This window comes from Pyrus communis, chromosome 9, assembly GCF_041283825.1.
Source record: "Pyrus communis isolate YQ-2024b chromosome 9, ASM4128382v1, whole genome shotgun sequence".
Taxonomy (NCBI): domain Eukaryota; kingdom Viridiplantae; phylum Streptophyta; class Magnoliopsida; order Rosales; family Rosaceae; genus Pyrus; species Pyrus communis.
Window position 1 is genome coordinate 8,396,122 of NC_142573.1, and position 24,677 is coordinate 8,420,798.

General features: G+C 38.5%; 6 protein-coding genes and 1 pseudogene across 9 annotated transcripts; 5 read left to right on the top strand and 2 right to left on the bottom strand.

The window, feature by feature from the left end:
• Positions 1–2,808: 2,808 nt before the first annotated feature.
• Positions 2,809–4,510, top strand: LOC137740482 (7-deoxyloganetin glucosyltransferase). The gene is made up of 2 exons (XM_088700574.1): positions 2,809–3,388; positions 3,481–4,510. The coding sequence occupies exons 1-2, from the start codon at positions 2,860–2,862 to the stop codon at positions 4,365–4,367; spliced, it is 1,416 nt and encodes a 471-aa protein (XP_088556700.1). The 5' UTR covers positions 2,809–2,859; the 3' UTR covers positions 4,368–4,510.
• Positions 4,511–6,181: 1,671 nt separating this feature from the next.
• Positions 6,182–8,571, top strand: LOC137741125 (UDP-glycosyltransferase 71K3-like). Its single transcript, XM_068480926.2, has 2 exons — positions 6,182–7,254; positions 7,788–8,571. Exons 1-2 carry the CDS (start codon positions 6,291–6,293, stop codon positions 8,276–8,278), a joined length of 1,455 nt encoding a protein of 484 aa, XP_068337027.2. The 5' UTR covers positions 6,182–6,290; the 3' UTR covers positions 8,279–8,571.
• Positions 8,572–8,787: 216 nt separating this feature from the next.
• Positions 8,788–9,823, bottom strand: LOC137738795 (uncharacterized). Its single transcript, XM_068478270.2, has 2 exons — positions 9,200–9,823; positions 8,788–9,017 (listed from the first exon to the last, which is right to left on the bottom strand). Exons 1-2 carry the CDS (start codon positions 9,695–9,697, stop codon positions 8,907–8,909), a joined length of 609 nt encoding a protein of 202 aa, XP_068334371.2. The 5' UTR covers positions 9,698–9,823; the 3' UTR covers positions 8,788–8,906.
• A 1,345-nt stretch (positions 9,824–11,168) lies between these two features.
• LOC137740483 (uncharacterized) lies at positions 11,169–11,738 on the bottom strand. The gene has a single exon (XM_068480341.2). It carries the CDS (start codon positions 11,736–11,738, stop codon positions 11,169–11,171), a length of 570 nt encoding a protein of 189 aa, XP_068336442.2.
• Positions 11,739–13,167: 1,429 nt separating this feature from the next.
• LOC137738768 (uncharacterized) lies at positions 13,168–15,101 on the top strand. The gene is made up of 3 exons (XM_068478241.2): positions 13,168–13,315; positions 13,672–14,382; positions 14,726–15,101. The coding sequence occupies exons 1-3, from the start codon at positions 13,168–13,170 to the stop codon at positions 14,758–14,760; spliced, it is 894 nt and encodes a 297-aa protein (XP_068334342.2). The 3' UTR covers positions 14,761–15,101.
• A 2,553-nt stretch (positions 15,102–17,654) lies between these two features.
• Positions 17,655–19,489, top strand: LOC137739054 (uncharacterized). 3 transcript variants are annotated; one of them, XM_088699819.1, is made up of 2 exons: positions 17,780–18,340; positions 18,377–19,489. In XM_088699819.1, the coding sequence occupies exons 1-2, from the start codon at positions 17,845–17,847 to the stop codon at positions 19,207–19,209; spliced, it is 1,329 nt and encodes a 442-aa protein (XP_088555945.1). In that variant the 5' UTR covers positions 17,780–17,844; the 3' UTR covers positions 19,210–19,489. The 3 variants fall into 3 exon arrangements, with proteins under 3 accessions (XP_068334631.2, XP_088555945.1, XP_088555946.1); XM_088699820.1 differs by having other exon boundaries at positions 18,395–19,489; XM_068478530.2 differs by having other exon boundaries at positions 17,655–19,489.
• Positions 19,490–20,880: 1,391 nt separating this feature from the next.
• LOC137738738 (proteasome subunit alpha type-4-like) lies at positions 20,881–23,294 on the top strand (annotated as a pseudogene). Its single transcript, XR_015966265.1, has 3 exons — positions 20,881–21,116; positions 21,491–21,799; positions 22,517–23,294. The product of XR_015966265.1 is annotated as a proteasome subunit alpha type-4-like (transcript).
• The last annotated feature ends 1,383 nt before the right edge of the window (positions 23,295–24,677 follow it).

Genomic DNA, 24,677 nt, shown 5'->3' on the forward strand with positions numbered 1-24,677 from the left:
TATGTTGTCAAAAGACTTGGTAGGACATCGATTCAGAATATAAACTGCAGTATGTACAGCTTCTGCCCACATATAGTAAGGCATCCCTTTATCATGTCGCATAGATTTTGCCATTTCAATCATTGTTATATTTTTCCTTTCCACCATTCCATTTTGTTGTGGAGTGTATGCAAGAGAGAGTTGCCTTTGAATGCCTTCTGTATCACAGAGTTGATTGAATTCAGAAGATAAGAACTCTCATTCTCTGTCACTCCTCAAACATTTCACTTTTAAACCAGTTTGCAACTTAGTCATTGCTTTAAATTTCTTGAAACAAGAGAAAGCATCAGATTTATATCTAAGAAAGTATACCCAAATCATTCTTGTTGCATTATCCACAAGCAACATAAAGTACTTGTTTCCTCCAGTGGATTCATTTCTCATTGGCCTACATAGATCAACATGAACCAATTCGAGTGGAGCACTTGCTCTTTGTGCTTGACCACTAGGAAAACTTTCTCTATATTGTTTACCATATTGACAGCCTTCACAGACTCTATCATACTCTTCTAGATATGGTAGACCATGAACCATGCCTTTATCCTGCAATTTCTTGATTCCACCAAAGTTTAAGTGGCCTAATGTTCTGTGCCAAGTCCAAGTACAAAGAGCAAAACTAGTCTTCAACACAAGTTGATTTTCAGCCCTTAAAGATAAAGGATAACATCTGTTTCCTTTCATTTTCACATTGATAATTTGACATTCCAGAAAAAGGCCATCAAAAATAGTACACATACTTCCACCAAACACAAGATAGCATCCGTGCTCATCCATTTGTCCCACACGTGGTAGATTTTCCTTTAAACTAGGTAAGTACATGACTTCTCTGATGTATTTCCTCCCTTTGTTAGTTTCAATTGCCAGGGATCTCATTCCTGCCACATTCACTAACACTCCTGTTGGCATTTGAACTTTCCTTACAACATTAGTCCTCACATCAACAAGAAGATCAACATTCCCTGTCATATGGTTGTTGCAGCCACTGTCAATATACTATTCCCCATTAACCTTTGATTCAGCAACAACACAATTTGCATAAAATAAGTTTCCAGTCACTTCCCTTTGATTTGCATAGTTTGCTTTCTGAACAGCTTTTCCAATAATACATTCTTTGGCCCAGTGTCCAAATCTATCATAGTTATAACACTTAGATTTCCCCTTGTGCCTACATTCACCATAATGAAATTTAGTGCACACCTTGCACTGAGGTTTTGTACCCTCTTGATCCATGATTTGAGGAGAAATACCATTCTGTGCAGCATTAAGAATTGGCTTTTGTTGAAACTTGGGTTTTGAATCCCACTTCTTACCTTTCTGATTATAAATTTTATGTGGCTTAAACGTACTAGACTGAGCATACCCTCGATTCTGTCCTTTTGAATTAACAGTAAGAGAAGAAAATGCTCTCTCAGTTGCATCAGAGGAATGCAAATCAAACCTCTGTTCTTGACTCTTTAATATAGCTAGTACCTCTTGCAGCTCAACAGATTCCAGACATTTGGTGTTTTCTATCACTAAGCATATAGGATCATACATCTTAGTGAAACTAATTAACACCTTCTGAACTAATCTCTCATTTGGAAGAGTTTCACCAAACATCTTCATTTGATTAATTAGATCATTTAAACGAGTAAGATACCCAGACAAGGATTCATCATAATGCATTCTAGTGTATTCAAATTCTCGTCTAAGATTTTGTAGTTTCACAGACCTTACCTGATCCCCACCATGATATTCATCATATAACATATCCCATGCCACCTTTGCTGAGTCTGCATTTGAGATTCGAAGGAAGATCTGATCGGAGACTGCGCTTTGAATGATGTCGAGGGCTTTTGCATCTTTCATGAAGATTGCAGCCATTTTCTCATCATCATCACCATTAGCGTCAGTATCTTCATCAGTCTTTGCCTTTTTCTTCGAATCGGGAGTCGTAATCCCTTTCTCCACCAGATTCCATATTCCATGTGACTTGAAAATAGTGACCATTTTGATTCTCCCGAACTCGTAGTTCTCACTGGAGAAATTCGGAGTTCTCACTTGAGCATTCCCAGATCCGGCCCTCGCAAACTTGTGTGAACCCAAAAACGTAACATAGTGCACGCCCAGTTCTAATCGCAACCTGGCTCTGAGGCCATGTTAGATTGAATTAAGCTCTGATTATTCTCTTGTTAAATGGATTCGAAGAAGATGATAAAATTGGAAAATGGTTTCTTCTCACTCTCTATAAGATACAGAGGTGCTCTCTTAATTTCTGATATTTTCACACACCTCTCACACACAAGTCATGTGATGAGGAATATAACTATTAGGGACTGTTGGATTCATTCTCACTCCTAGCTTAGATCACAGCCACACATCACATGGCTCTCATGGCCTTTACAAAACAAAACTTTACACTTGGCATTCTAAGCACAAGTGGATACACCAATTAAATCATAAAACTTATCCTATCAGCTCACAACTTATAATTCAACATCCCCAAAAAAAAAAAAAAAAAAAGATTAAAAGAGACAACTATTTTCATGAGTAACCTACAAATCCTAAAAAACTTTCCTTAATTTATATTAATTATAATGATCAATCAGATTCAACTTGACAAGCAAGAAATAACGTACAGGGAGGGAAAGGGCCGTATTTCAACTTTTGCTTCTTCATCTCCTAGGTTCAATGTGCCTAACAGCTACGCTTCTTTTTTTGACCTCCTATACTTCAGTCAATCACAAGACGTAGAAAGGTAGCTGAGCAGAAAAGTAGCTCAGGAGCACTATAAACAGTCTGCATTTGTGCAAGCAATGCCATGCAAACACAAAACCTCAAATGGATCCCACAGCAGTAGCTACTAAGCCTCATGCTGTTTGCATTCCGGCTCCAGCTCAAAGCCATATCAAGGCAATGCTTAAATTTGCAAAGCTCCTCCACCATAGAGGTTTTCATATTACCTATGTCAACACTGAGTACAACCACAAGCGCTTTCTAAAATCTCTGGGCCCCAATTCCCTTGATGGCTCACCTGATTTCCAGTTTGCAGCCATCCCAGACGGCCTTCCAGATTCAGATGAAGATGCCACCCAAGATGTCCCATTGCTTTGTGATTCAATCAGAAAACAAAAATTATTGGCTCCCTTTCGTGAACTACTAATGAATCTCAACAGTGATGCCATTTCAACATCCATTAATCCTCCAGTAACTTGCATAGTTTCAGATGGTTTGATGTCCCCGTTCACAATCACAGCCGCTGAAGAGATTGAAGTCCCCATAGTGCTGTTCTACACTATTGCGGCATGCAGCTTCATGGGAGTTATACAATCTCGTGCTTTGATGGAAAAAGGCCTGGCACCACTCAAAGGTAAAATATATTATATATACAACTACAGAAGCTTTAATTAATTTATGGCTCGCTCTTAATTCCTTGTTTCTAAACATGCAATTGGATTCCAGGAATGAAAGATATCCGTTTAAGGGAGCTCCCAACCTTTCTTCGGACTTCAGATCCCGACGATATCATGTTTAACTTCATGATGGAGATAACTGATAGAGTTCATGAAGCTTCTGCAGTTGTTCTTCATACTTTTGATACCTTAGAGCCAGATGTTTTGGAAGCTCTCTCATCTATGCTTCCACTTGTTTATCCAATTGGCCCTCTTCAATTACATCTCAATCAAATGCCAGATCAGCCCTTGAATATTGGATACAGTCTATGGAAAGAAGAAACAGAATGCCTTGACTGGCTAAACACTAAGGCGCCAAATTCAGTTGTGTATGTGAATTTTGGCAGTATAACAGTTATGACACCTGAACATCTTGTCGAGTTTGGCTGGGGACTTGCAAAGAGCAAGGTGCCCTTCTTTTGGGTAATTAGACCTGATTTAGTTATTGGCCAATCAGCACTTTTGCCGCTGGAGTTTGTGGATGAAACAAAAGAAAGAAGTCTCATTGCGAGTTGGTGCCCACAAGAGCAAGTCCTTAACCACCCTTCAGTGGCAGGATTTTTAACACACAGTGGTTGGAATTCAACCCTTGAGAGCCTCACTGCAGGAGTGCCTATGCTCTGTTGGCCATTCTTCGGCGACCAGCAGATGGACTGCCGCTATAGTTGCAATGAATGGGGCATTGGCATGGAAATTAGTAATGATGTGAAGAGGGATGAAGTAGAGAGGCTTGTCAGAGAGTTAATGGATGGGGAGAAGGGTAAGAAGATGAAAAATAAGGTCATGGTGTGGAAGAAGCTTGCAGAAGAAGCTACTGGTCCACATGGTTCTTCATCCAAAAACTTAGACATGCTAGTGAATCAAGTGCTACTAAGAAAAACTAGACGTCATCCGTAAGAATATTTCTGGTCATTTATTTTTGACATTGTCAATGCTTTGTTATTGTTGTCCATTGCCTTAATTAATAATCAACTATAGCTGTATTAAACATGTAATATTGTGGGACCATACAATAACTTTTCAACGTAATTCTTTTAGCTTCTCATTAGTCATTAAATTATACACGCATTGTTAGGCATAACATGTATTATATTTTGTATCAACCCGAAGAAAAAAAGCAACATGACATAAGAAGCCATAAGTATTCATTAGTATTTAAATGCATAACGTCGAAAAGAAGAAAAGACAAACATGATTAAAGCAAATTTGTCAAATTTAGTAGATAATTTAATGATTTAGTAGATAATTTAATCTTGGATCTCTTATTCTAATAACATTTGAACCAGTAAAAATTTCAAAATATATGGGTGTTATGGTATATCAAATCACATCCTTTGTGGTGGCCGGCGTATGGACCATTGCCTTGCCAACTCCTCCTAGTCCAAGTGTAATCTCATGATCATATGGTCCAATCGAAAATAAAGTGAAACGACTTGTAGTTGTAGACTTGTAGTGCTTGATGTATGAAGTGTGGTAGCAAATGGAGAGATGATATGCCATCTATATTAGAACAATTTACATGGTACCGGTATATTGTCATGTGACGTTTTGTGTCATTAAATTAAAAATATATGCATAAAAACTTACACATATCTCCCTTTTATAGAAAAGCTACTAACGAAGGCTTCAAAATTTTGAAATTTAACTAAAAGTCTTCTAATAACTTTATTTAATGAAAAAGATTAAACTTCAAGAGCATGTCTGTCAAATTAATTACATTTTTGTTCTTGGACCCTTAATTTGCTTCTATGCCGTAGCCTGTGTACAGCCATTGGATCTAGTTTCATGGCTTATATAAGTTGTGCTTAAACCTAGTTTGGTACTGAGATGATTCTGAAAAAAGTGACTATCAAAAAAAAGTTGGGAGCTCTTTTATGTTTAGTAAACATTCAGCTTTAGATTTTTTTTTTCACAATTTTGGGTGAAAAAAAGCCAAAAACACAAAGTTGCAAAACCCAGCTTTGAAAAACCAGTTTTTTCCCCATCTGTTTTACATAAAAGTTTATCAAATACTATAATACTGTTTTTTTTTTTTCAAAAGCACTTTTATAAAAAGGTTTACCAAACACTCTGCTGCTTTATTTCACAACTGCTTATTCTCACAGCACAGCAGAAGCAGTTTTTTTTCAAAACACAGCAATACCAAACCAGCCCTCACTATCGATATGAGCAAGAAAGATTTACCTTGAATTTATGCCCATTTGCAATGTTCCAGTAGAGCCATAAACAACATGCTGACCAACCTGAAGTGGACTGGCCATCATATTGTACGTTTACATGCTGGCTAACCTGAAGTGACCTGGCCACCATATTGGAAGTTTCATTAATCGAGCCAATTAGCATCCGATGTAGAATTTTCCTCGCTTTTCCATTCCATGTAACTTCTGGTTCTTGGTACTTATGTGAATGAAATTGACTTTCTTCAATTTCGATTTCAAAATACTACAGTCTAATAGTATTTTTTTCACTTAGAAGTGAGAAATCTTAGGTTCGAATCTCATGAATGACGAATTCGATATATACCAAATTAGGTTGCACATTGTGTAGTTTTGTTGAACCCTCACTTCCTTTAGTGTAAAATATCGATGTGCTAAAAAAAAATTAACATTTTTGTTTCTCTTCATAAATTGTCTATACCACATAAAATTTAAGACGTTCCCTCATCCTTCATCCACACACAACTCTACCAAAATTTATATCAAGACGCGACATAAAAAGTAAGACGTTTCCTCGTCCTTCATCCACACACCACTCCTACCAAAATTGGTATCAAGACGCGATTAAAAATTATTTGTACCATATCAACTGATCATACGCACAATGAACAGATCAGAGCTGGTGTTTGTTCCGACACCGGCGGTTGGTCATCTTGTATCAACCATAGAGTTTTCGAAACGATTACTCGACTGTTGTGATAAATTCTCTGTTACAATCCTTGTCATGAAACCACCATATGAATCCTCCACTACTTTGGACTCAAACCCTAGCACTGCTCGATCACTTGCAGCCTCCCACGCCCACATAAAAATCATAGACCTTCCCAGTGTGAACCGCCCATTCGAAATTCTTCAACAATCTGTGGAGAAATACGTCACAGTTTACATAGAGAACTACAAGTGCCACGTCAGAGACGCCATAGCTGACCATGTTCTGCCGAACTCCTCCGTTTCTGGTTTGGTTATTGATATGTTCTGCACCACCATGATTGACGTAGCCAATGAGTTCAAGGTTCCATCTTATCTGTTTTTCACTTCCGGGGCTGGTTTTCTAGGGCTTCTCCTCCACCTTCCGGGCCGGTATGACCGACTCGGCACAGTTTTCAAACCATCAGACCCTGAGTCTGTTGTGCCGAGTTATGTCAACCCAGTTCCTGCAAATGTGCTTCCTTCGTTTGCTTACATAGACACCGGGTACAGTTGCTTTGCAAACCATGCTAGGAGGTTCAAGGAAACCAAGGTTATAGTGGTCAACACAATTTTTGAGCTGGAGTCCCATGCGGTTGGCTCACTTTTGGATTGTGAGACCGAGATCCCTCCTGTTTACACGGTGGGACCCTTGATTGGTGAGCATCATGTGCAGCCGTCTGATCGGGCCAAATTTGGAAAGATCATGACGTGGCTTGATGATCAGCCTCCAAAATCAGTGGTGTTCCTCTGCTTTGGGAGCTTTGGAAGTTTTGATGAGGCCCAACTGAGAGAGATTGCAGTTGGATTAGAAAAGAGTGGTATGAAATTCTTGTGGTCCGTACGGAAAACCCCACCTGCGGGCCAGTTTGTAATGCCAGGTGAGACAATTTATTTTTGGAAAATGATTTTAGCACATCTTTTATGTTATATATATATATATATTTTTTTTAATTTTTGAATTAATATTTGAATCAAAATAAAATTAAGAAACATACATAATGTAAAATGAGGTTTTAAAATGTGTTAGCGGCTTAGGGCCTCCGCATTTAGGCGCGGGCCTAGGTCTTTTTTTTTTTATTTTAATCGAATTTATTATGTAATATATAAATAAATGTTTATACTTTAAGAAAATACATAATTGTATTGGATTTAAATTGCAAAAAATGAGGAACAATCATATAATAAGTGTTCATTTAGGTATTTAACAAGTCTCTTACAATTTATTGAAAAATAAAATCTAAAATAAAATTTTAATATTTTCTATTTAAGTGGGTAGCAACTTGTCAAACATTACGGCTCTTACTCTCGTAGATAATTTAATCATTATTTTTCAACTTGTTAGTGAATTTGGTCTTATCCCCTTCAAGTGTAAATTTTGTAACATTTCTAAGCTTAGAAAATGTAATGGCAGGTGAGTACGCAAATCATGAGAAGTTTTTGCCTCGAGGGTTCTTGGAGAGGACCAAAGATGTTGGTATTTTGTGTGGCTGGGCCCCACAAGTGGAGGTCCTGGCCCACAAAGCGATTGGAGGGTTTGTTTCGCACTGTGGGTGGAACTCCATATTAGAGAGCATGTGGCATGGTGTCCCTGTTGTGACTTGGCCTCTGTCTGCAGAGCAGCAGATTAATGCCTTTCAGATGGTGAGGGATTTGGGATTGGCCGTGGAGCTGAGATTGGACTACAGAAGGGACGGTGGTAATCATTTCGTGGTGGCGGATGAGATTGAGAAGGCTGTGAGGTGTGTGATGGACGGTGATGGTGCGGTGAGGAAGAGGGTTGAGGAGATGAGTGAAGTGTGCAGGAAGGCTGTTGGAGATGGTGGATCTTCCTCTACTTCGTTTCGACATTTGATTGAGGTTATGTTGGCAAGCCTTGACAAAAAGGAGGAATGTTGGGATTAGTCGCACATATGCTCACGGCACAATATAATTGCTTTTATTTTGGGGAACTACAAATATAAATAACTAGGCTTTGTTCATTTGCACATCTGCGACTGATCTTAGTTGCTTGAATGTGGTCATGGGTAAGGTGAAATTCTCAATAGCCTTTACAAGCCTGGATTAGGTGGATGATCGTGGTTTGCCACCAGTTGTCTCTCTTTTTCTAAGAAAAAGCTCAAGTAAAAGCAACTGATTTTGTGTGCTCAATAACAATTCTAGTGCAATGTTTATTAATGCATGGTTTGCTTAAGAAACCATGCATTAATAAACGGACTTAACTATAAGTGATTTTCGCACTTTGTTTTCTTTGTGCACTCCTTCATTTCTTTTTTCTAGCATGTGGAATACATCGAGAGGTAGAAACACAATAAATGCCGAATGAACAACGCAAGTGCGCAAATCACTACCCCGGTAAATACCTATATTGGAGGAACGTAGGAAAATGGAATTTTAAGGACAAAGAGAACATATTTCTTCTACAAAGTAATGTTGCTTTTATTCATCATCCAGATTACAAAGACAATTAAACGAATTTAACAAATTAAATGAAACAATAAAAAATTACAAATGAGGAATTAAATTTAATCCTTTATATATTTCCATCCGATCTCAAATAATTGGAGAACCTCACATGATCCATTGGATCTTTCTTCTTTTTCTTGAAATGCTTAGAGGCAGCTTTCAGCACCTTATTCCACACCTGAACACCAATTACACAACTTCATATCTTAGAAATCAAAAACCAGATCAACCAAAAATTTTCAGTTACCAGATTGATTAAATTTCCAATGGGTAAATCTCAGAATCTCAATCAAACATTAAAAAAAAAATTAAAAACGAATTAAAAATCTAAGAACACAGATTACAAAAAAAAGGCAGTACCTTCGAGGCTATGGGGTTACAGTTAACGTTAACAGGAGTCGGAGAGAAATCAGAGGCCAAAACCATCTTGCTTTTCTTCCTCTTTATCAGCTTGTTCTTCAGAGCACTCCGATTCAGATTGAAACAAGTTGTGGTTGTGGGGATCTTCTTCTTCTTAATGCCGGAACCGGCTTCGACAAGGCTGTTCTGATTCTTCACTTCCAACCCCATCTCAAAATTGAGCTTACGCGGCGTCGCGAAATCCAAATCCAAATCCAGGTCCAAATCCACGGGAGCGTAAGCCCGGGGGACCAACGGGGACCATATCGAGCTCTGCGAGTAGTCGAAATCAAATGCGGAGTTGTCCGGGAACTTGCAGAGCAGCTCGTTTGACATCACTGGCTGCAAATACTCCACCACTTTGCATATGCAGCTCAAACCCGAAAAACTCTCTCTCTCTTCTTCTTCTTCTTGTTGTCTGAGTGAAGTGAGATAATATGTTTCTTCTTCTACTTCCATTAACGAAGTGAAAAGCTAACAACTTTGGTGTTTTTTGGTCGCAAAAGCTAAGATCTTTTGTGTTGGGAAGTTTGGTTTTGGAGCAGACTAAGGAGAAGGAGGACAAGACGGGACAAGAAAGTTACCGTTGCCGTGGGTTTTAGTGTTTGCTTTTAAAATGTCCAACGGCCGAAACAATGTGATGTCTGACCAAAAAACATTCTGATATGTCGGATCTAGGCCCAAACATCTGATATGTTAGATTTAGCCCTGCTTCTATTTCAAGCCCAAAACAAGTTTTTTTTTGTACTTGAGATTTTACATTTCAATTAGCTCATGGAAATCAAGATTACTGAGTAATTTTTCTGCGTACATAAAACATGGATCACGTAGTATTAATATTTAACTCAAATTATAATTCTTGTTATAACACATTAAATGGTACACAACGTGACTTGTATTTCTAGTACCGATTAAAATTTCTCTAACAGTACAATCATGAACCTCCAAAATAAAAGAAGTAATTTCCACATTCTCATTTTTTCAACATTGGGTTGAATAAATCAAAATAAATTAAAAGCATAAACAAAAGAGGGGTGTAAGAAGAGAAAAAGAGTACTACACCAAAATAAGTCTCCTCCATGTCTTGTTGATTTCCCCTACACAAAAGTAGAAGAATACATATGTTGAGTGGTCGGAGAAGTTCAAGTATATAAAAGGAGGGTTTTTGCCACTTAATACTGTAGTCTAATGGTATTTCTCTTCACTTGTAAGTGAGAGGTCATATGTTCGATTTTCGCCAAATGAGAATTTGAACTACATTATTAATAGCCCATTGTAAGGCTTAGCCTAATTCCTCTCCCCTCCCCTCCCCCATAGTGTAGATAATATCGTTTATTAAAAAAAAAAAAAAAAAAAAAAGTAGTGCTTTTTAGTCAAAACGGTCCCTATGATTGACATAACTCCTCACTATTTAGTCCCTGACAATGAAAATTGATAGAAGTGGTCTCAGAATAATTTATGGTGGACAAACTCATAAACCATTTTTATCGATTTTTATTGTCCTAGACCGAATTGAAGAATTATGTCAATCTCAGATACAATTTTTGCTAAAAAGCCTAAAAAGAGTCCACATAATGTCATATCAACCGTGTCAAGTATGAGAACAAATAACGCGAGTGATTTTAACACATCTCTTTTAGCCTCTTCATGTGTATTCAAGAGAAGTGCCACAATCGCTAGCAAAACAGATATAGACAAGCATGTAACTCATAGGTAATAAAAACTCCACTATTAATCATAATTAATTTTTGACTATTGTCAAAATTTCCACTGTAGTAAACTAAGACAAGTTTAACTTGGTTATTACACGATTAGTACAACCACGAGTTAAACCTCAATGTATCTAACCTTAATCTTTCTTCCTTATTTGACCTAAGTTTGAAATACAATCAAACTACATTGGAAGAAAAGATGATGGCTCCCTCAAAGTTTAAGGAAGCACCCAACGGCCGATGACATCCAGTACTAGGCTTTCAGCTACTTCCTTAGGAGGGATGTCAGCCCAAAACTCGACTCGCTTGCACTCCGCAGCAATCCTGGCAAGCAAGTTAGCAGCAGAATTGTCATCCCTAGTGACCGAGCAGAAAGTCACACTCCTAAACTTCTGCAAGTCATGAATGCAACGAAAAACAAGTCCTCTGGTCTCGGAGTCAGGTATCTTGGTCTCACCTGTTATCATCTGAAACAGAAATGGATGATTACCTTCGATCTGTAGGTAATCAATGCCTTCTGTCATGGCAAACTCAATTGCCCGGGAGAAAGCAATCAAATGCGTTGCCAAACCGTCCCTGACCTTGCCTGAAGGTCCAGCAATGGCAGATTTGAATACAGCATTGTGATCTCTCACAATGCAAGCAAAAGAACCAGTCCTTGATTCCGGCTCATGGTGACCAGCAAAGCTGATCTTCCATGCATTATTGGGGGGCGGAGTCCATGAAATGTGCTGGACAGGCACTATCCAATTAGCATTTAGCATATCTAGGAGAGGTCTTGCAGCCATATTTGTTTTTGTACTGAATGAGGCTACAGCTTAGCAACAAACACACAATGGCTACTAACTCGAACACTTGGACCCAAATTTATAATATGAGTTTACCTAACCACCTCGTCCAAAACAGGTCATCATGCCATTTCAGGTCATAGACTAAAAGAAAGGTAAAAATCGTGCTATGGAAAGAGACCGTTGAATACAGTCAATTGCCTTCTAAATGCAAGAAATCTACCAATTCTAGATATGCTATAGATGGCAAGAGACCGTTGCCAACGGCATCATAATTTTATAACATTTCGAGCAAAAACATAATTGACATTCCGAATAATGAACATGACTAGATTTTCTTTTTAAACTCTAGAACAGTTCAAGCCTCACTTGCCATAGCTGGCAAGGGGTTGTTGGCAACGGTCATATAACTTATTCTGCAAGTTTAGATGCTGTGTTTAAATTTGAACTCTAAAACATAATTTGAACATACTGGGTAAGTAACTTCTTCCCAAATTCCCCTAAGGAGGAAGAGTTAGGTCACGAGTAGCAAAATCTTGTTGCCGAATGGTAACAGAACAGCCAAATTATAACAGGTTGACATAGAATCTTCAATTGAAAAGTTATCAACAGGAATGAGAGCTCTGGACTTATAGTCAACCAAGCGTGATTGGTGAAGAGTATAATTTCTCTCTTCTGCAAAATCAAGTAAAGGAGTTTTATGCGGAACTTAAATTTTGTGTCTCGATAATTCTTAGACCTTCTAGTTGTTCTTAGCTAGAACTGAAAGTCAGTACCTACTATGTGTCTGCAATGAAATATACAGAGAGTAAGACATGCCAAAAAATAAGATGGCATCTTATCCTTAACGACGAGTGAAAGTTTTATGCAGTTCTTTTGTTCCCAATTCCAGTATGGTGTGTGATTGTGGCCTTTCAGCCTCCGTGCCTTCGTGGTTACATTGGCAAACAAAAACTCCTAGGTATCAGGTTCAATGATGAGCACAAACCAAGAGTTTTAAGGCGTTCCATCAAATATATACGTTTCATAATATTGTTAAACTCACTGAACAGAAGACAAGTATACGAGAAAAGATTTTTAAGGTGTTCCATCATGATGCAAAAGAAGAGATGCTAAACATCTTGGGATAGTAAGAGATGAGCTATAGAGACAAGATTAAAAGTTCGAAAACTACTTATCGAAGGACTCGTAACTTCCGGAGAAATGCAGAATCTAATATAGAGAGTGAGAGAGAATAGAAGTGTGCGTCGCTTTTGAGTGGAAAGCAAGCAAAATACAGTTCAGAAAAGTCTGCAATGTTCATATTTTCTCCACTGCCAAGCAAGAATATATTCAAAGGAAGCAACAAAAAATCTTAGACTACAAAGTAGTGAAGAGGAATCTTCTTTAATTAGCTTTACTTTATGTCCTCCCTACATATATCTCCCAAATGTTTTCTTGGAAGATGACTCAGTTAAGCAAAACATTTCAGACTGGTTTTTTTAGTGTTTTGGAGCTCACAATGTATTGCATGAGATTGAGCATCATACCAATTTTCTACATCTCCATTTCAATCACAACTTTCTCCATTCTATGTGGTAAGTAAGTGCTTCTCTTTGTGTCCAAAGTCATTAATTTAGCCCTCTTCATGAGCGAGAGAAACTTACTTACGTCTGGAATGTCTCAATGGCGGTGTCTCGAGCCTATCACTCGCCACAATGTGTTTTCACTTCTCACATTGAAGTGTGTTATTGACTTGTAATACCGTCATTGTGGCAATATGTCACTATGACAATATTCCAAGCCTATCATTTAACTTTGCACATTGGAGTGCGTAATTGACGAGTTACCATTAGTGTAATGTACTAGTTGCATGCAAGTTCTTTCTTCCTACATACAACTTACATTGCTTGGACAACTTTTACAACTAATTCTATGGTTTGTTTTGGTGCAGATGCAAGAAGTTTTGCCCAATTCTTTAAACTACACAAAAGCAATTCAATCCATGAATTAGAGAAGAACAAGCTGAAAGCAATATATCACTTGGACTTACAATTTCCATTGCCTTCCCCAAATATTGAATTTACACCGTCCGATGCCAGCTCTCCCTCTCCCTCCTCATCACCACCGTTGGATTCACGAGCACCAGGAAATCTCCCCCTTCCAGATCCATACTCTGTACTCCCACCCATTCCTTCAACCCCACCTCTTGCAAATCCTCCTTCATCTGGGCCCACTTCCTCACCCATCCCAAACCCACCACAAAATGGGCCTAGCCCATACCCACCAACCACAATCCCAATCCCGCCCAAAAATTCTCCTATCCCACCCAAATCCATCCCAACCCAACCAATCTCTCTGCCCCCTATAGCTTCCCCTCCGCCGTCCGGGCCACCATCTCCTCCGCACAAAAAGCCACCACAGTCTGCAGCGTGGTGCGTGGCCAACCCGGCGGTGCCGGACCCGATAGTCCAAGAAGCCCTAGACTATGCATGTGGGTCGGGGGCGGACTGCAAGTCAATCCAGCCCAGTGGGTCCTGCTACAAGCCCGACACATTGTTGTCGCATGCTTCGTACGCCTTCAACAGTTACTGGCAGAAGACCAAGGAGGCTGGAGGCACTTGTGATTTTGGAGGGACTGCCATGCTTGTCAAAGTTGATCCAAGTAAGTCCAAATTGTTCCTTCGACAAAAGAAAAAGTCCAAATTGCTCCCAATCAAGATATAATTTTCAATACGAATTGTCCTTATATATATTTGGCATATTGTACTTGATATTTCGCAGGGCTTTGATCTAGACATTTATTTTGAATTTATTGTTAATAACGCAAGGGGAAGAGTTCGAAACTTTTACAACATTTTAGGGTAAAGAGAGTTTTGAATCCGAAACGCATATCTAGAAATCTAAGATGCTATCTACTAGGATATTGCACCGCATGCTGATTCAAGAACACTAACACACAGCATGCTAATTAACAAATTAATCCTTGCATGATTGTGACACAGCAGGTTTTGTTGGATGCAAATTCTTCTACAAGGGATGATTCATGAAGAAGATAAAGAAAACTCTATTGCACGGAATATATTCCCTTTGAGATTTCCAGATTGTCCAGAAACTGCAAGCCCTTGTATAGTTCTTTCATTTAGCAGGATTAGCAAGAAGGATGAGTTTTTATTCTATCAATAAGTACCAACTCGTGTGGAGAATGATCTCATATAATTATATATTTGGTTGGAAGGGAGCGAACAGCTGCCCAATTACTTGCATTCGATGCCTTCATTCTTTGAAGGGTTTGTTAATTAATGAACATTATCAAGTGAAAGCAAATGAAATGATGTAATTAATAACTAATTTTAAAGAGAAATGTTATTTGGACTCTCTCAATTGGAACTTGCTTAAACATGTAATATTTTTCTTTTATTGAGCTGTAACATATACATAGAGTTAGGAGCATCTCGAGTAGTGCTTTTATATCCAGTCCTTACAATTATTTAGTCCTTAGAAGCCTTTAAGGGAAAGAATTTTTATTTTATTCTTTTATAAAAATAGGGATTAGGTGTGAGGTCCACACCACATCGAATTTTAACGATCCGAACTATCTATTTTTGAAGTTGCATCTCATAGATCATCCTTGCAAAATATTAGCCAAATCAGAAATATTTAAGACCTTTTTTTTTTTTTTTTTTAACAAATGATATTATTTACACTAAAGGGAAGGGGTGAGCTTTGCTTTACAATGAGCTAAGCAATAATGTGGTTCAAATTTACTTTTGGTGAGAGTCGAACCTAAGACCTCTCACTTACTGATTTGATTAAAAAAAAATTAACAAATACTTTGTTATATAAAAAACAATAAAATTTTATCTTGATAATTAAATAAGTAAAAAATTTCGGATTGAATTGAATTAATGCAAATGACTTCAAAACTTTGAATTTTAACAAAAAAAAACCATCATAGAATTTTATGTACTGATAAGTACAACAGAAGCTTCAATGTTTAGGTTGACAAAGATAAACCACCAGCACTTAGTGGCATTATACTGCAACTTGCACCAAAACTAGGCCAGCTGCTTACCTTTTTTGGACACCTTAAGTAAATGGCTTGGAGTAGTGACCGACGGGTTGGACATTCATCATTAAACGCCAATACACAGACTTGTTTGCAATAGGAAGACGACGGCAATACATGCTCATTATTATTTCCTCCATATTTACACAATTCTTTGGCAAATATGACTTTGCACATTACAGAATAATACAAACCCCAATACATGGCCCCAAGTACAACCCTAGTGACTTTTCAATGGAGGTTTCTTTTTTGTAGCTGCATGTGAAGCATTATTTTTAGGACAAGGATTGTATGCCCTCCCACTTCCGGTGCCCTCTCGTGCTTTCCTGTTTTGTGTGGTCACAGTTAAGCCACGTCAACATTTTATATTGTTTTTTTATAGAAATAATAAGACAAAAATGAATAGTAATATAAAATGTTGACGTGGCTTAACCGTGACCACACAAACATGAGGACACGAGAGGGCACCGGAAGTGGGAGGGCAAACAATCCTTATCCTTATTTTTAGTTTGTTAAAAAAATGCACCAATTTTTATCTTTTACATATCATTGTTAATTTTTTATCGTTGATCTTGTTTTATTCATTCAATCCGACAGCTGAAAATTAAGAAATTGTGTAAGAAGTAAAAATGAACGCACGGATAGCATTACCCTACATTGAAATGCAATTGCATGCAGCTAGGGTTATAGCAGCTGTGTAAATTAAAAGGAAGTTCCTACATCCGAATTCCGATAATATAATTTAAAGAAAATTAATGAAAATGACTTGTAAACTTTAAGTTTTAATGATAAGGACAAAATAAAGGATAAAGTGAATAATACCAAGATTGATTTTTTTAGTGTAAGAATGTAATTTTTCGTTAAAATAAACAATACCGAGAATTTTTCGTTAAAGTTCCTTATAATTTAATTGAGAAGATGTATAATAAGGTGCAGCCGACACCCAAATGCAATTGCTACTGTCTATTCATAAGATAAGAATGCCTAAGCCTGGTGGTGAGGGTGTGGGTGAGGGGTGGGGTAGAAATAGGTCCTAGGTTCGTAACCTGGTGGGGGTAGGGTGGGGTGAGGTTAAAAAATAAAAACAAATAAAAACCCTAAACTTGAACTAAGAAAGAGGTGGAAAACAAAACCCAAAAAGAAAAAAAGGAAAACAAAACCCTCCAATAAAAAGAAAAAGAAAAAAAAGCATGCCCTTTAAGTTGAAAAAGTCTAGGGCCTCTTTTGTCCCCATTGTTTTTTTTATACAAGAAAATTTGTTAGTGAAAGCATCACATGTTTAGTTTTGGCAGCATGAACCCCAATCACGGGTTGAAAAGCACACTACATGTTAAAACTTTGCCTGTATCAAAATCCGGGTTATTGATCCTTACCTTTGTCCTTTAACATTATGATTGGATTAGCAATTTGCAAGTACTTAATTTTTTTTTTTTTTTTTTTTTATACAATGTTGAATTTGTAGTAAGGAAGTATGATATTTAGAAATGCGTTTCTGTACAAAAACGTAAGCAAATGATTTAGAATTGGTTCGTTTCGAGTAATCAATATGCACATCCTCTCAATTCATTCTATTTATCATTTCAAATTCATTCATCTAATATTTTACAATGGAGTTTTAACTAATTTAACCTAAATTTATTGGTGCTTACAAATCTCTCCTCCACACATACCTATATTTGGCTAAAGATCATGACCACTGATTTCAAATTATAACACCCTACTTGCATATATCTTGAAATCTGAATGTAAGGTAAGGAAGTGACTCCAGGCGAATGTGATCTTCAACTTGGTTTTGGAAAGACCCTCAAGTCAATGAGTCATGACAATTTGGCAAATTAATTATACACAAATTAATAATTTTATATATGCACTTGGTACCACAAAGAAAGGAGCAGGAGTATCTCTGTCTCTGTCTCTCTCTCTGTCTCTCTCATACACACTGTCAAGCACACACACTAAGCGCGTTAAACTCTCTATAAAGGCAATTGCTTGGTATTGGGTTTCAATATCTAGTTTTGTACCCAGCTCTCTTTGGGGTTGTGGAGTGTAGCATTGAACATGGAGATCAATTACGCTCTGGCATTGCTCTTAGTCCTCATTCTCAACTTGGGTAGTTTGCTCACTTCTCTTGCTAACTCCTATTGCCCACCACCAACATACCCTCCAGTTCCTCACTTGCCACCCAAATTCCCTCCCCATGTAACGCCACCCTCCCACCCTAAACCACCAAAGAAGCCACCGCCATATGTCAAACCACCTCATGCAAAGCCTCCTCCCCATGTTCCCAAACCGCCCTCAAAGCCACCACATGCAAAGCCTCCTCCTCATGTACCAACCAAACCCCCTCATGTTAAACCACCCATTGTAAAACCACCTCCTTATCCGAAACCCCCGGTTGCCAAACCACCTCCCCATCCCAAACCTCCTGTTGTCAAACCACCTCCCTATCCAAAACCTCCTGTTGTCAAACCACCTCCCCATCCCAAACCTCCTGTTGTCAAACCACCTCACTATCCCAAACCTCCTGTTGTCAAACCACCTCCCCATCCCAAACCTCCTGTTCCCCATCCCAAACCTCCTGTTGTCAAACCACCTCACTATCCCAAACCTCCTGTTGTCAAACCACCTCCCTATCCCAAACCTCCTGTTGTCAAACCACCTCCCCATCCCAAACCACCAGTTGTACTGCCTCCACCATATACCCCGAAGCCCCCAGTTGTAATGCCTCCACCATATACCCCGAAGCCCCCAGTTGTCCTTCCTCCACCATATACCCCAAAGCCCCCAGTTGTCATGCCTCCACCATATACCCCGAAGCCCCCAGTTGTCATGCCTCCACCATATACCCCGAAGCCCCCAGTTGTCCTTCCTCCACCATATACCCCGAAGCCCCCAGTTGTCATGCCTCCACCATATACCCCGAAGCCCCCAGTTGTACTGCCTCCACCATCTACCCCGAAGCCCCCAGTTGTACTGCCTCCACCATATACCCCCAAGCCCCCAGTTGTACTGCCTCCACCTTCACCACCTGTTGTAGTGCCAAGCCCACCATCAACACCAACGCCAACCCCAGTTGTCCCAGTGAAGCCTCCTCCACCCACTGAAACACCATGCCCTCCTCCACCGCCAAAGGTAGTACCACCCCCAAAGTCGCCACCGAAGGACACGTGCCCCATCGACACCTTAAAGTTGGGAGCTTGTGTAGATGTGCTGGGTGGACTTATCCACATTGGAATTGGGAGCAGTGCCAAAGATGCATGTTGTCCGGTGCTTCAGGGACTGGTGGACTTGGACGCTGCTATTTGCCTTTGCACCACGATCAAGGCTAAGCTTCTCAATATCAACCTCATCATCCCCATTGCTCTTCAGGTGCTCATTGATTGTGGGAAGACACCTCCCTCTGGTTTCCAGTGTCCTGCATAGATGATCATCATGTCATATTCCTAAATCACAGTTAGTGGTTGTTAATCATGTCTTCGTTCAGCAATATGTGGCGCCACCTAGCTAATAATATAGCATGTCAATGCTTGGAAGTAAAAACTGCTTCTTAAGGATGAATATCTGTAGTTTGGTTTTGTTTTGTTTTGTTTATTTGAAGAGTGTATCAGGTCGATCGAAACACTGTGGTAATTAATTAAGTCATGTTAATTTGGTGAACTGTAGACGTTTCTATTTTGGAATGTTATAACTTGAGCTTAAAGAACTTGATTAATTCACTGTTAATCTGGTTTTCTCGCCGTAGTGTTTCGGTTTATTAATATGATAAAAACTTGCACACATAGCATTATATTATTATATCAAAACACTATTGACATAGCAATATAGGTTCCTAGCTCTCCCTTGTCTGTCGCTATGTAAAGTGTGTGTTTGTAGGTGCACGTGATTGTGTACTGCATTGAGTTACTTTTTGACTGCATTCGTATATAAAGATACAGTAGGAATAAACTATCAACGTCAAGTGCCACATGCATGATCGATGCATGCATGCAACACATATGTCAATAACTTTCTTAGGTCTGGCTGAATCACATGCACCAAATCCAAAGGGGAATCGGAATAATATTCTTTTGCAAAATGTTTTAATTCAAATTTCACCATGTTTTTCGATGTTTCAATTATTTGATCAATTTATCCGAAAAAAACATGTTAGCGATCATATGATCGAGATCGACCACGATATCGACAATTTAGAGAGGGAAAAAGAATTAAAAAAAATTAAAAAAAAAAACTAATAAAAAAAGTTTAAAAACTTTAAATTTCAATGATAAAAATAAAATAAAATGTAAAATGAATAATACCATGATTAATTTTTTAATGTAAAAATATAATTTTTCGTTAAAATAAACAGTACTTAAAACTTTTCGTTAAATTTTTCATAAAAAAAATGATATGACCTCACCTAACTTTCAATAGTGTTACTAAAACATTTCAAGTTCCAATACAATTACTTCTCATGAGCAATGTTTGTCTCATATGCTGCCATGCAATACCAAACTCTCTACCGAAAGGAACGAGGATCATCTACGGATCTTCTTTATGAGGATTGTAAAAATTTTCATATTGTGTTTGTTCATCGTATAATATGTGATCGGTTTTTATCAGGTACTGTTTATATTTAATTTTAAATAAAAAAATTAAAATAACTTTTTAACTATACGATATACGATAACCATATATAAGAACAAAAAGAATTTGGAAAGAATCCTCGTTCTACAAAAAGCACTTAATGTTACTCCTACAGTCTCAAATAATCTTTTTATATAGTGGAGTCAATGTGGGGTATTAGCTGTCGTTGAACCCCATAACATATAAATCCCCTCGTTGAAATTTTGTTTGACTCTTATATTAGTTAAGACATATATGTATGTATGTACGTATACGTGATCCAATATCTTAATAGATAAGATGTTAAGTTTCTACATCTTAAGTTCAAAACACCTTTTACCTCTAAATTATTGTAATAGTTTCAAACTTTTCCACTCACCTTCATAATAATAATTTGTATTAAAAAAAAAAAAAAAAAAACACAATCCCTACTATATCTTCTCATGTTTTTATCAAAATTTCAAAATCATGCTTGAATATTATGGGTTGCATACGAACCAACACTTGGGCTACCCACGTCAAACAGGCCCATATTTATCCCCATCGTTTTGCACAAATTTTCACGAAAGCCCTTACTCCAGAGCAGACAAAGTGAAACCTTTGGTTATTTCTTGAGGAAGAAGACGACGAACAACTGAAGAAGAAAGAGGGAGCTGAGCCGAATAGGCAGCAAAGACATAAAATTTCTTTGACCATCTGCACGAACGGAGCGTGAGCGATTCTGGGTAAGATCCGCATTCGCCAACAATCGTCTTTTCAATTAGTTTCTGAGAAATTTTCATACTCTCAAATGTCGACAACTTCATTGTAATTCGCTAGTTGGTACCTCTGATTATCGTGCATTTTAATGTTTGTTAATCCATTTATCTGTTCGGTGATATTATTGTTGTAATTTTTTTTATCTGGGTTCTGATGTTCTTAGTATTTCAAATATGTATGCTGCCCAATGGATGCTATTTAGTAATTTCGTATGTTACATTGAAGAAGAAGACCTTGCCCAAATTGTATTCATATTTTGATTTCTGGGTTTCCCTTGTTCTTCCTTTTTGAATCCGATTTTCGGGTGTTCTTGCTATAAATTTCGATATTTGCTTCCCAGTTGTAATCAAAGATGTCTTGGAGATATGATAGCCGGACAACAATCTTTTCCCCTGAGGGCCGTCTCTACCAAGTTGAGTACGCAATGGAGGCCATTGGGAATGCGGGTACCGCAATCGGTATACTGTCGAAAGACGGGGTTGTCTTGGTTGGTGAGAAGAAAGTCACATCCAAACTCCTCCAATCCTCAACTTCCACTGAGAAAATGTACAAGATAGATAACCATGTCGCTTGTGCTGTGGCTGGCATAATGTCCGATGCCAACATTCTGATAAACACCGCTCGGGTCCAAGCTCAACGCTACGCCTCGGTCCGTTAGTGCGGAAATAAAATTTAGATTACCTCACCAAGATACAGACCCACAGTTGAACATAATAAAATACAAGAAATAAAGACACCAAGAAATTTACGAGATTCGGCAAAAACCTGCCTACGTCTCTAAAGAGATATTGCTCTTCACTATGAGAATAACAGTACAAGTTACACATGAGTTAAATCGACATAACCCAATCTCAAATCCCTTGTACATCTACTCACAAAGTTTTCCCAAGAGCCTCACTCTACCCAAGAGTTATTTCACTATAATACTTTTCACTCTAGCTCTCTTGATTTTCTCTCAACCCATGTTCAACCCTTCCTCCCATGGGAGAGCCGGATGCTCTCCCCCTTGGATGCTTCTATGATGCTTACCTTCCCACTTTCCAAGCATACTAAATGCACAAATATTGCATCTAGTTATGGGCATACGCTAGCAACCATGCCAACAACCAAGACCAAAAAGTCTTAAGTTCACATGACATAATCATCACCTAGCCTACCTAGCATGCACCAAAGTCTATACCTAGCCTATAGAGTACAACTTTTTCTCCATTTGCCATTTGATGCATAGAAGAGAAAACATGCACAATTGCATGCAAGCAAACACAAAGTCACGGTTGCTGCCATTTCCTTGTAGCATTCACATGGTCTTCAATTGTTGTCAACACGACTCATAATTACTCACAAATGTATGAGCCAAATACAACAGTTTGCATATCAGGAACCGATGCCTGTGGAGCAGCTTGTTCAAACTCTTTGTGATACCAAGCAGGGGTACACGCAGTTTGGTGGTCTCCGGCCATTTGGTGTTTCGTTTTTGTTCGCTGGTTGGGACAAGAATTAAGGTTTCCAGCTTTACATGAGTGATCCGAGCGGAAACTATGCTGGCTGGAAAGCTGCTGTGATTGGGGCTAACAACCAAGCTGCGCAGTCAATGCTTAAGCAGGATTACAAGGATGATATGACTAGGGAAGAGGGAGTCGAGCTAGCGCTGAAGGTGCTCAGTAAAACCATGGACAGCACAGGTCTCACACCAGAGAAGCTTGAATTGGCTGACGTATTTCTCTCACCTTCTGGAAAAGTGAAATATCAAGTTTGTCCGCCTGCATGTTTGAGTAAGTTGTTGGAGAAGGTTGGGGTTAACCAGCCAGCTCCCGAGGATTCGTAAGCTTTTTCTGCATTTTGTCCTGACCTTTATAATCTTGGGGAAAGTTTAAAGTTTGTGCTGTTTGACGCACGATGTGATTTGTTTTTTAAGTTTGTTTTATCATATTACCACGTGTTTAAATTGCCTGCATTCTACTGATTTTTGCATCCTTCTTTGGGTTGATTGTTGCAATAGGCTTAGATGGTGTAGTTACAGCTGCTTAGCGGATTGATTCCGGTACTAGATGTGCAAACTTCTATTGGTTTTGAGTGGATTAGGGTTGAAAACAAACTAAGAGGATTCTAATATGAGAAAGTTATGGCAGAATGTGTTTACGGAATGTTGTCTAGTCAGATATGTCGGAGCTTGAGAAGAATGTTTAGTGTGCTTGTGCTACTGCTAACCTATGCTAGGGAAGGATTTGTAGCACAAATAAATGTCAGTTTGTTTGTTCGATCATAGGTTTGATGATGATAGGAGCCCAAAACCAGCAGATGTCATGGAATCTGCAACTATAGTTATCTGCCATATTTGTGTTGATTAACGTTTAGAAAGTAAAAGCATTGCCTTAGATGTCTCATGTTGGTCATTAAGGAAAGAGGCAAACCATCTCGGTTTCGAAACTCTCTGATGATTTCCATGAAGAAAGACTCACCCTATGCAGTTTTAGCTATCTATACTTCTCATTCCCTCCAGCATCCAAGCATCTGAAGGCTGCTGAAATATATACAGTTAGGCCTAGCCCAAGGTTTTCCTCACTTCAAGACTACAGCAGGATAAAACGTAGGCCCAAAATCCTTTAAAGTGACCAAGAAGATAAAGCCTATATTATTCGTATATCCCTCTTTAAGACGTACACCATCTCATGGAGAAAGACTTGTATATGACGGGTTTTTGTTCACCATGACCACCAATACAAGATAATGTGTAAGACTCTCCTCCCCACGGCCTTGTACATGAACCCGTTTCATGTAATTCTTTCTCTGTTTCAAGGTCGAAAACCCATTTTCCATCTCAAATTTGAGGGAAAATTTCATATGTTTTACTGTCAGCTGGCTTCGTAAGCTTGTTATGAAAGGAATTTTTGTACTATGGCGGCCACTTCTTCATGTGTTTTTACTAAATCATGTGTGATAACATGGGTGGACGACACAATTGACAGAAAATAGAATATTAATAAATGAATACACGTATCATAATATGAGTGGATTAATAACACTACGTGACACCATTTCTTCTACTTTGAAAGACAAGCAATTTTGAGCTAAATTTTTCATTAGCTCCAAGTACTCCATGTCTTTTCTTAAAGTCTCTGTTCAAGTCTTCTTATGTTTTCTCTATCCTTTTGCCCTGATGCTGAACCCCTGTCTCATAATCATACTTTTTTTAACCGAAACATATGTAGGTCTTCGTATATATAACTAGCCGTGGTAGCTAGATTCCACAAGCACCGAATTCCTGTACTTAATAAATCTAGTGAGGTAGACCAAAGCAGCTTCCAAATCCTTCTTCATATATAGATGTATTTTGGGCGAAGCGTGGATCGATTTGCATCGTAGCAAGGGTGTTTTACACACCCCGACCCTCCCTTTTTTTTTTTTTTTTTTTGGTTCTCTGGTTCTCTTTGCAGGTGTTTGATGGCAACTTTTTGAATCTCGAGCATTCGATTTGGTTCGGTGTTTCAAAATTAATCTTATGGTTCGTGTGTGATTTGAGATTTTGT

What these genes read in the sequence shown, in the direction of transcription:
- LOC137740483 (XM_068480341.2), bottom strand. Translation starts at nt 11,738, where the DNA reads ATGGCTGCAAGACCTCTCCTAGATATGCTAAATGCTAATTGGATAGTG.
- LOC137738768 (XM_068478241.2), top strand. Translation starts at nt 13,168, where the DNA reads ATGTTTTCTTGGAAGATGACTCAGTTAAGCAAAACATTTCAGACTGGT. An exon ending in AACTTTCTCCATTCTATGTG is followed by an intron (nt 13,316 to 13,671) that starts GTAAGTAAGTGC and finishes GTTTTGGTGCAG; the next exon opens with ATGCAAGAAGTTTTGCCCAA. An exon ending in GCTTGTCAAAGTTGATCCAA is followed by an intron (nt 14,383 to 14,725) that starts GTAAGTCCAAAT and finishes GTGACACAGCAG; the next exon opens with GTTTTGTTGGATGCAAATTC.
- LOC137739054 (XM_068478530.2), top strand. Translation starts at nt 17,845, where the DNA reads ATGGAGATCAATTACGCTCTGGCATTGCTCTTAGTCCTCATTCTCAAC.
- LOC137741125 (XM_068480926.2), top strand. Translation starts at nt 6,291, where the DNA reads ATGAACAGATCAGAGCTGGTGTTTGTTCCGACACCGGCGGTTGGTCAT. An exon ending in GGGCCAGTTTGTAATGCCAG is followed by an intron (nt 7,255 to 7,787) that starts GTGAGACAATTT and finishes ATGTAATGGCAG; the next exon opens with GTGAGTACGCAAATCATGAG.
- LOC137740482 (XM_088700574.1), top strand. Translation starts at nt 2,860, where the DNA reads ATGGATCCCACAGCAGTAGCTACTAAGCCTCATGCTGTTTGCATTCCG. An exon ending in AGGCCTGGCACCACTCAAAG is followed by an intron (nt 3,389 to 3,480) that starts GTAAAATATATT and finishes ATTGGATTCCAG; the next exon opens with GAATGAAAGATATCCGTTTA.
- LOC137738795 (XM_068478270.2), bottom strand. Translation starts at nt 9,697, where the DNA reads ATGGAAGTAGAAGAAGAAACATATTATCTCACTTCACTCAGACAACAA. An exon ending in GTAACCCCATAGCCTCGAAG is followed by an intron (nt 9,018 to 9,199) that starts GTACTGCCTTTT and finishes ATTGGTGTTCAG; the next exon opens with GTGTGGAATAAGGTGCTGAA.